Source organism: Cynara cardunculus, assembly GCF_001531365.2.
Source record: "Cynara cardunculus var. scolymus isolate 2C chromosome LG 2, CcrdV1, whole genome shotgun sequence".
Taxonomy (NCBI): domain Eukaryota; kingdom Viridiplantae; phylum Streptophyta; class Magnoliopsida; order Asterales; family Asteraceae; genus Cynara; species Cynara cardunculus.
Genome location: NC_037529.1, coordinates 12,200,696 through 12,212,223, shown reverse-complemented (window position 1 = coordinate 12,212,223; position 11,528 = coordinate 12,200,696). Strand labels below are relative to the sequence as shown.

Sequence of the window (11,528 nt, the reverse complement as noted above, 5' to 3'; positions counted from 1 at the left end):
CCCCTACGGCAATAACACTGCCACCATCATTCTCCGCCTTATCTTGATCTTTTTCATTGACATCAGCAACTACTTCCTTGTTGATTTCGTTTACAGACTTAGCTTCGTCCTCTAACAGGGGCATTTTTGGATTTTCACACGTGTCTTCAACCTCCTTTGCAGGCTTATCTTCTGGGGCTTCATCCTTCTCAGCTTTTTCCTTGGGGACAATTTTGTCCTTTTCTTCTTGTTTTTCGCTATCCTCCACTATGGTTTTTACAGGAGCCTCTTCTTTTTGTTTCTCAAAGGAGGTTTTTTCTGCTTCCTGCATATCAACATCTTCTCCTTCAGCAGCCTTTTCAGGGTTGTTTTCTTTCTCTGGGGTTTCTTCTTCAGGTTTCTGTTTCTTATCCTTCTTTGAAGACCTTTTAGCCCGTTTGGGCACCGGCTCAGTCTCTGGTGGTGGTGGGCTAACCTTTACCTTCTCACTGATTCTTGCAGACCTCCTTGGAGTTTCACCGCTTCCCCAGTCGAACTCTGAGATTTTGGGCCCACCAGGGTGTGCTTTCAGGTACTGATCCAGCTGCTTCCTGGTACTGATCTCTTCCCCAGTTGGCGCAGTGAACACAATCTCATTTTTCTTTGGTGTCCCTCCTTTCTTTGGCAAGAACTACATGTAAACCCGTGGATTAAAAAAGAGGGAGAATGCCATAGTAACAATATAACAAGTTCAAACAGAACATAAACCAAACAAACCCAGTATATTTTGCTCAAAAGCAGGGGCTGGGAAGGGTGAGATGTACGTAGACCTGACCTCTACCCAAAAGGGTAGAGTGATTGTTTCCATGAAGACTCCCGGCTTGTGCAAATAGTATGAGCAAACAGGAAAGAAAAGGGCAAGAATAAATAACCAGGAGTAGCACATAGTAAGCAGCAAAAGAAGAAGAAAAATATATACACACAAGTACACACAATCCTTCCATCTAACATAGGACTCTGTTACCCTATCTGCCACTGGCCCTCTCCCTTCTTCCTATCCACTGGCTACAGGTCCCTACCTTAAATCTACTTCCCAAGTCCTGCGTCTCCAGGAACTCTATCAGAACTTATGTTCATCCTCAACCACAGAGCATATATCACACAAAGAAAAAGAGGAGAAAAAAAGGTAGCAGCATAAAACAAGCTGTTTACCCCAGATTGGTTGGGCAAGCTAATTAATACTGCACTTTCACACTCCTCTTTCCTTTAATACAATTCCACTCATAAAAGATCTCTATTTGCTATTTTCCCATGTCATTGTTGACCAACCCCTACATCTCTCCTAACAACACTTTTAGCCATATATCTATCCTAGGATTCACATTTCTGCTACACTTGTGTGTTGTGTACATGTTTTTGGTGGCCCAATATATCGTCCAGAGAATCATAGCATGCTCTACCCTGTCCTACAGAAGTTGCTTTTAAGCTTCATTGCACTTCCTATCACATAATACCAAAAGCTTGTCATCCACTTTGTCTCATCTCCTATAGCAAACATGTTCATCAACTTATCAATTCTTGTTGGTAGAATCTGGATAACCAAATATATCCTCTATGCTTAACATCTCATTCACATTTCTGCGACACTCACTTTGTATACATGTTGTCTTTCCATGGCCTAACATACTGTCATGTAAATCATAGGAAGTCTCACTGCCATTCTCCATCGAATTGAGTAAGATTGTAAGCGTGATAGCAGGTATAAATAGCTCCAATTATCGCAGGTGCAGAAGATATCATCTTTCTCATAGTTCAAAGGTCTCTCTTAGTAACAGGAATCAAATCATTAATAGATATGTTCCACCAAAATATGGTAATGGGATTGGAGTATGAATATATCATCTATTATCCAAGGGAAATAACATCTATACCTCACATGCTTTCTCACTCGGTATCCCATCATACATAGAAACAAATCAAACCAACTCACGATAGGAGATTTCTTCTATTTAGGAGCCCACCATGACGTTTTCCTCAATACACCATCATATGCATTTTCTAGATCAATGAACACCACATGTAAATTCTCTTCGTTTTTCCTACACATCACTCTGAGTCATCTAATCATGAAAATAACCTCATCTAATGTCCGTAGCATAAAACAAATTTGATTTTCCAACACCTAAAGTCTACCTATGTTCAGTAGCTCTCGATAAGGTTCAACAAAGAAACAAGGCGTTTCCACTAGTGGTGAAAAGTAAAGCTGGACTAAAAATCATTGCCTAGTCTAAAGCATTATTTCTGATGCCCGCAGGTAATAAAAACATACCTAAATTGAAGACATCATCTTAGTCAAGGTAGGACCTCAAAAGTATTCGATTAAAAGTACATATGTTGTCAGCATGCTATTTCTTAACCAAAAATGTAACATCATATTTCCAATTCAAGGAAAAATCACAAATACAAGTCTTATTTCCACATGCTACATGGTGAGGTAAGCCCATAGAGGAAGATCTAACCACAACAAAATCGTCTCCAATACTACATTAAAAAGCTTTAATATATCATGGCACCACCTTCTGGACAGGGTTAACTTCCAGAGTCGTGCACAGCAATAGCTTTTCTGACAACATCCTTCCCATTCCGTTCATATTTAGTGCCCACTCAAATTAGGGAGAAAAATATGCAAGGCCAGCAAGGGCGGTGAAACTACACACAAAAGAAATGAAGGGAAAGTGTAAACTTAGCATATGTTAGTGAAATATCATTATCAGCTAAACTAAATTAGGAAGCAGTATCCTTGGGCAAAGCCTCACAAGTTTAGCACCAAGTGAATAGATGTAATAACCAAATACAAGAGTTCAGTTATAGGAAACCATGTGAGCATAAACTTTACTCCAAACTAATTGGGTATTGATCGAAGAAGTCCATAATAAACAAATAAACAAATGAAATGGTAGACCAAGTATAGTTCCCTCACAAGTAGGAAGGATTAATAGCTTATAACAAATCTTTCTACAAGCCTGCAATTGATTATTGCTCTTATTGTACAACAGCTCCATCATGTGTCCCCACACCAGACTCTTGACCCAGCTACTGTTATGTACTTATGTTGCTATAGCAGCTCAATTCTTCTCCAAGGCTAACCCACAACCTAAGACAGCTTATCTCAAATATAATATTCCATAACAATCTCATTTACCATCTTGCAAATATGCTCAACTTCAAATTTTCCCCATTTACCATACCCATCAATATTTTAACCTCAATCACTTCACAATGATTTACCTTCATAAACAACAATATTCCAGCTTAGATAGCAAAATAGAGCTATCCTGAAGATACTCCCAAATGATGCAATTGTCACATCCTTAGCCTTGTGTTCCAAGCAAAATGTCTATATCTACTGACAGTAGCTTTTAGACTAAACCCTCAGCTTCAATCAATACCTATTAGATTCTTTCAAGGTGCAGCATATCTTCAGCCCTTAAACTTCACTGGTACTCATCAAACCGACAATATTTACAACAGAATAGATCAAACTAAAAAACCTCATAAATAACTCAAATAACAAAATACTCCAAATTGCTCGAAATACAACTCTTAAGGTTTCATGAAGATGCTTAGTCACTAAGTCATCATGTATGTCTCCAATCCTGTGAACAATTAACAAGCCAGTAGCTAAATATCCATAAAAGACCCACTATACTAGATCATTTAATTCCATTACCCTCCTAAGTTTAACTGAAGAGTCTCTTCCCACAGTGCAATAATTGTCAAGACCTCCGCCAAATGATTGATGCAAATGATCTTATGTAATTAACTTGCTTTTCTTTGCTTAGACTGTCATATGGGCATTTGCCTATTTGGCAAGTTGAGGAAGAGTGGTAAGTTTTGCAGCTATAGAAGCACCATACAAGTGAGAAAATATTGCTCAGGGAATGAAATCAAAAGATGAGAAAATAAGTTGAACTGATTCTCCAGCATAAGTAGTCAACAACAATATACAAAGCCATATACTCAAAACCACGAATGGATCAAATACTTAAAGTTCTCAGGGTAGTCAACAAGAAAGAAGCAGCCCAGGTACCACAGGTATCTTTTAACAACAAACAAACATGAATGTTGTCTATATGCCATAAAACAGAAGAGAAGAATAACATGTATTATCATGATTAGGTAGCAGGCCAAGCTGTAATAATAAAGAAGTAGCAAGCCAAGCATGTGTCAACTATGAAACAAAGCATACAACGCTAACTTCAGGGAGATCTGTTTCAATGTAACCTCACTTTTCAGTTATTACCTTAACTCATGTCATATTAACTCTTTCCCTCCTCATAAAGCTTCAGCCTTCACAAATTGTCTTTAGGAAGTCATAAGAAACGTCTCTCAGACATGAAGCTTTGGCCTTAGTCAGAGCACTATGGAAAATTTACTGTAACGGGAATATATGCAAAATTCGTAAAGCAAGGTGATTTCAGTAGCATAAGTCAGGATATGATGCATGAATCTTCCCATACTTGAATCTTCATAAAAAATGCATAAAAGTTTTCATTTCAAGGACAAACTTGACACAGCAGTAAAGACACTCTTTTTAGAATTAGATGATGAAGAGAACCACCATAGCACTTCAAATTCAAGATTACAGTGATTACCTTTTGAGCTATTTATTGACCATTTCGTTGTGTAATTTTGAAATAATTGGGATTCCCAAGGCATCTAGGTAAAGTTAGACTAATTTTTATTACTCTCTCCATCCCAAAAAGGAACTCATTTTTACCGAGTATCAAATGAGTTGATTTCTATTTAAAATTGATTAAAGAAATGATTTGTTTAAAAGAAAACAAATTAAATATATATTTTTGAGTTATAAATCTACAAAAAGTTTCGGTCAATAGTGCATTTTTAAAGCAGTAGAATGAATTTCAAAAATCAAAAGCGGACACTTTCGATGGGATGGAGAGTGTACTTAACAAGAATATATCCGCATTATATTATTATTCTTGTTCCTCGGTCCAATTAAGCAATTAGGATTTCCATGTCTATAAGATCTTGATGTCATCCTACTGGTCCATTAGTATATTGAAGTCTACTGAAAGATTCAAAGTTACAATTTCATAAAGGCTGACTACCAAAATGATCATGTACTTTTGGTATAAACAAATTGTAAAACAGCTAATATGTTATGCTTTGTTTATCAATTCAACATTTTGGCCGGTTAAAGACGCAGTTTAGGGATTAGGATTTAGGATCTAGAACAATGACATGCCTTGCCACGTAGACAACAAAATGTTCTTTTCATGCATATCAACATGATTATGGAAAAAGAATATGAACTAGGATTAAAAAAAATTTAAAACTCTATGCATTCAACAAATTTGAACATATAGAAGTTTCACCCTCATTAACAAAAAATAGTGAAAAGATAAATTGATCAAAAAGTTAACTTTAAGAAGTGAAATCGTAATAATATCAAAGCACTGAATACCGCATCTTTTGTAGATACAAAGAAAACCTATATTATTGGAGTCGAAGAAAAAATAATTGAGGAAGATCACTTAGCTTCCACTACAGGAGAAAGCAACAATTTGTTTAACTTTGTTCTGATCAACTTGGTTGGAGAAGGTAGAGAATCAAGAGATAACTCCATCCATTATGATTGTTGATCATTGTTTTAAAGATAAGAAGCAAGAGAGGGGTGGAAGAAGCTTTGCTTTAGGTTAAGGGTTTTCATGACTTGGGACATATTTTGTCCACAAAAGTATCAAAAATACCTAGGAAGCATTTCAAATCCATATCATTAACAAAAATCTACAAGGCAAAAGAAAGTGATTTCCAGGTCATTAAGTTTGATCAGGATGTTAAGCTTGTGAACAGAAAAATACGTTTGAACCAGCCAATCAATACACTGTTGAATTGCAGAAAGTGTGATGATCTTTTCAGTCATTAGCCCCTTCTATAAAATGCCCTTCATTATGTGAAACAATCCTCCTAGGAGTGTGGCCCATGATTATCTTGGGTTCAGAGCATAAGAGAACCAACGATTTTTTTCTTGATAAGAAGCCTATAGACCTCTATCACCTTTCCATTAAACTTTATGCATCTCCAACTCCCAAATCTTATGATGTATTTTAAGACAAAAGGCCTTCATTTCAATTAAACTGCAAGCAAACTAATGTTTTTTTGTGGTAGATAATATCTATATAACGCAAATACTCATGCACAATCCTCACCTTTCGTGAGGTTTGAACCCTTGCTCTTCGGGTTCTAGTTAGTACAACTGGGCCAATGACCCTTTGGTAAGCAAACTCATGTTAACAACATGCATCATAAGAACATTAATAAAATGAAACGTAGCATTCCATTTGTGTTCTTGAGAAACTTCTTAAAAATCCTTTGCAATATATATATAATGGTAATAACCAACAGGAAGAGACACCCTTGTATAGAATTACATGGAACAACTATTTAAGCAGACGATAACATGTGGCCTAACAAAAGCCATACATGACAAAGCATCGGGAAGCATAAGAAGTTATCACATTTCAATACTTTAGAGGCTCAACACCACTACCAGCATCACCAAAATTCTGGACACTGCATATCTACAAGTGTATCCGGTTTTGTAGAAGGTACTAAATGAAGCCATAACACCTTTAATCAAAAGATGGCCTCATAAAACCTTATATGAACATCTTAATGGTGCAAGCAAAAGAGACCCTATAACCCAGATATGTTTATCATCTTCAGACTGCAATGCAGATACAGCCAAAATCAGCAATATGTGTGTGGGGAAACATCAAGTTCTAAACCGGAACACAGGAAACCTTGCACAAAATAGAAGACCATACCTCCTTTTAAAAACAAATTATAGCCTGTCCAAACTACTGCCCAAGAGACAACAGAAATCAAAATGATAAGAGGGGACGAAAAAGCCTAACACCTTAGCTGCAACTTATGCTCAACCCATAGGCATAGCTTCATGCGTACATATAGAGGGTCACTTGCCCCAAATCAAGGGTATCTACAAGGGAAAGTTTCTCTGAGATCACTTGCACCGAAGGAAAAAAGTTGTCAAAAAAAAGCATAGCATGAATAAATATATTGCTTTTACATATAGGTCCTTGCAACACTTCAGGATGACATTACTAGATAGTTACCAGCTCAATGTGAACTCGACTCAAATCACATACCCTCCACCTCACTGGAGTGAGTTACAAGATCCAAAAACATACAGCAGCAGATATGACAAACCACCCAAAATCTGTTAACGTTGTCATTTATACTGCTTTCTATTACTTATGTGATATGTCCAATACACTCCACTAGGTCAGATTGTAGCTACACCAATCTTAATGGAATGTTCCCTCCATATAGCATTCTGATTTGTAAAGCATACATGCTCACTATCCTATAAACCTCACATTTTTTAAACCAATTAAACAATACTCCTCATGCATGTCAAGACTTCATCCTCAATTATCATATTCAAGTACTAATATCCTCAAAAAAAATCATAATGTACTAATGTTGATTCAATCATCATTATGCATGTCTCAAGCACCCAATAAGAAGAAAATAATATAAGGAAGAAAGAACCACACTTCCATTCCCAACCATTTTTGCTAGGTCAAAGCCTACATCTGCTTGTATTTTGTGTTGGTGATTCTAAAACCCTTCGGTTCAAAATATTTCAAGGATCCAACTAACTATAACATCTTCCTTTGTCTCACTGTGTCAGCACAATACATGCAACAATCAACTGCTAGAACACTTCTAAGAGGCCCAAGTATTGTGTCATTGTTTTGCGATAATGGCAGAGGAAGACACGTGTCATGCTTTTTTTCATGAACTTATTTCAAGTAGGAAACTTCTTCCACTGAATAAGGTGTCTACTTGAAATGAGATCCTTCCAGTCTTCATCTTCCAAGAAGTTGTCAATATAAGATAGGCCTTGGATCAATCACTCTGGTACTGAACAAATTTAACTTTCTAATAAAACCACCTCTAATTAATAGCTATTTTCCATAAACCTTGCCTCACAAATAACTTGATGATCAATTCATAAGATAGTCCCCTAATATGATTGTCAATGCCACCTCCGTTCTTATATACATGCATGTTGAACTCTTTCACTTGCCAGATATCTGCTTAGTCCTAAAAACACCAAGAAAGCGAACTAGAGGCATACTACTTGGACATCAACAAACCATCGAACAACAATATGTTTCCAATCCACAAATCTTAAGCAGATATTACATACAAATCTCCCATCATCAAACCAATCATTATAAGTGTTAAATCAGGTAGGTTTACACAAGGAAAGCAACTATGCTCCTAAAAGCTTGATCCAGTTTTATGTGACTTGACAATTGAGCAAAAGAAAATCATGAACGGCAACTGCTTGATGGTAAAAATATTATATTACTTTACAACTGATCAGTTTATATATTCAACTAAAAGGAGTTAGAAAAGATCCATGATCATCTTCTCATTCTAGATTACTACTTCATAAACATCGCATAGATGATTAGCTACAGTACAACCAATTGAAACTCAAACCAAAGCTAAATAACATAGGCCACACCCAATATACGATCATATATAACATCTAGAGAATAATGTGATTTAATAAGCAACTAAAAAAGTAAAAAAGAACAACAAAATGATCAACCAAAAGTTTGTTAACAACAAAAAATATGCCACAAGACGTACATAGTTGTGCTGGTGAACAGTGCAGAAATGAGGCACAACCAATTTGCCAGCAAAATCATTAATTTTGAAAGAAAAAAGGTGCCATTTGGTTTTATTATCTGATTTATCTTTGGCACTGCAGATAAAACTTGTCTTTCTATATGTGTCGTTCACGGTACATAAAATATTCAGCCAGAGCTGCTCCTGTATAAGGAGCGTCAAGTGACTCTTACTTCACCAATTTCCATTTATTAGTTGTAACTAGTTCAGGAAAGAAACGATGAAAAACATTTCCCCAGCTCCCCTATATTAAAGTGTGTTTTTTTTCTGCATGAGGACGATATGGAAAAGCAAATCTGCAAAGCCCGTGCAAAGAGCAACAGTTTTTGAAAGAATATAAAACTGAGGAAAAGAAGTTTCGATATTTTTCAGAAATATATGACCAACAAAACCTCAATTTCACTAAAATCAAAGAAAACGTGCTTCACAGACCCTCATTGAAAACGCACCATAAACCAACTAAATTCGGCCAAGAAATTCGATTTTTGATAAAAATTGAACTATACCTAGAACCTACTTCACAAATTTAAACAAAAACGTACGAAAACCTAAAAAAATTCGCACCTAGAAGAATAAAACCCAAATTTCCCCAAAATCAACAAAAACAAGCTCAAAAACCCTAATTTTGAAATCCACCAATTCAACCCAAATTTTCCGCATATAACTCAAATTCCAGCTATATTAAGCTACAAACGAAACCCAATTCACATAATCAAACAACAATGCAAGCAGAAAATCCAATAATTCATATAAACCGAACTAGCATACATATGCATACGGAAGATAAAATAAAAATCTAAAGAGAGGAGAGAGAGAACCATCTTCTTCCAGCCAGAAGGTGCAGGGAGCTCCAAGGAAACAACTTCATCGTTCGGACCCAAGCTCGCCATTTTTGAAACAAAAACCTATAAAGTTACGAAAAAGAAAACCAACTCCATGACTCTAATTACATGTGAATATACATATACAATCAAGAAAAAAGCCCATATAGCTGCCAAATTTTCTAAAACTGTTACAAGAGTCGAATGATTCTTGAAGTTTGATAGAACTATGATCTTACCTTGGTGGTGTTTCTCTCTCTTCGACTTGGATTTCGTTTTGCGAAAATCTATCTGGGCGTCTGGAAACTGAAATCTCTAATCTAAAATAAATACAGAAAAAAGATACAATTTTGCCCCTTTAGAATAAACAAATTGTGTCTTTAGTCCCTATACTATCATTTTTATCTTTTTCAAGTCCTCTAAGTTTATTTCAATTTTTAGGTGTTTGATATAAATTCTGATGTTGCTTCAAATATATATAGAGAGAGAGAGAGGTGGGTTGGTTATTATACAACCCTTGACATTTGTGCAACCAATATAACACAATCTCTCGTCTATTTTATTTTATTAATATGTAATTTCATAAAAGTTTTGATTGTTTTCTAATATAAAGTATTGATCATAATTAATGAACCATATTCATCTTCCATAAATATTTAAATCATAATAAATGAACTCTCATCATTTCCATAAATATCTCAAATTATTAGGTTTCATTGGTTGTACAAATGCAATGGGTTGTATTTGAAACAAACTCTCTCTCTCTCTCTCTCTCTTTATATATATATATATATATATATATATATAGGGGAACGATCAAATGAAAACCACTCAATTTATAAAAACCGTAAACTTCATTCCACCAATCATAATTTTTCATTTTGTTCATTTTTTTTGTAATTATAAGAAGTTGATTAATCATTTTTATTGTGTAGAATGTTAATCATGGATATTATCATCTTCATTATTTTAATTTTAAAGAAATACATGAAACAGTTTCATTAAAATTTTATTAAGTAGTATATGAAACAATTTCATAACCATATATGAAACAATTTCATAACCATATATGAAACAACTTCATCAAAAAAGTATTATATGAAACAATTTCACAAGATTAAACAATTTCATGAAAAATTTCATAAGATTAAACAATGAAATCGACGGATGAGAGTAGTTTTTACGGTTTTTACAAATTGAAGTGGTTTTCATTTGATCGCTCATCTATATATAACCGTAAAAATCATTCTAATTTGTAAAAACCGTAAAAACTACTCTCATCCATCGATTTCATTGTTTAATTTTATGAAATTTTTTCATGAAATTGTTTAGTCTTGTGAAATTGTTTCATATAATACTTTTTTTTGATGAAGTTGTTTCATATATTGTTATGAAATTGTTTCATATACTACTTAATAAAATTTTAATGAAACTATTTCATGTATTTCTTTAAAATTAAAATAATGAAGATGATAATATCTATGATTAACATTCTCCACAATAAAAATGATTAATCAACTTCTCATAATTACAAAAAAAATGAACAAAATAAAAGATTATGATTGGTGGAATGAAGTTTTTACAGTTTTTACAAATCGAGTGGTTTTCATTTGATCGCTCCTATATATATATATATATATATATATATATTCTTTTTTTATAATCAAAAGTTCAAGAAAAAAGTCAACTATATATCTTGGGTAAATGTACAAAGGTTTATGTAGATAGGGTTAGGTTCGGTGAGAAGAAAATTATGGTAAGAAGCGTAAAAAGAGATCTCCATACTTGGATCAATTGTAATTGAATGTGAATAATAATGTTGTGCACCGAGATGCACCGGATCAATTTTCTTCTAAAGCATAATTCATGGATGGACATGAGATTAACCTTCTCTTGTTATCTTCTTATGTATTTAACTTTTTTGTTTGAAAAAGCCCACTATATATATGCTTAAGTACAAGGGTGGTGCATGATTGGTTTGAGTTTGATTCCAAA

General features: G+C 34.6%; 1 protein-coding gene across 1 annotated transcript in view; it reads right to left on the bottom strand.

Annotated features, from left to right (window-relative positions):
• The window catches only part of LOC112505763 (methyl-CpG-binding domain-containing protein 11-like), a 10,461-nt gene extending 628 nt beyond the window's left edge, over positions 1–9,833 (bottom strand). Inside the window, exons 1-3 of the mRNA XM_025109729.1 lie at positions 9,773–9,833; positions 9,531–9,617; positions 38–649 (exon numbers count right to left, since the gene is read on the bottom strand). Coding sequence (XP_024965497.1) covers positions 38–649; positions 9,531–9,602 — 684 coding nt within the window. The 5' untranslated portion in view covers positions 9,603–9,617; positions 9,773–9,833. The remainder of the gene's footprint in view (positions 1–37; positions 650–9,530; positions 9,618–9,772) is intronic.
• Positions 9,834–11,528: the final 1,695 nt, after the last annotated feature.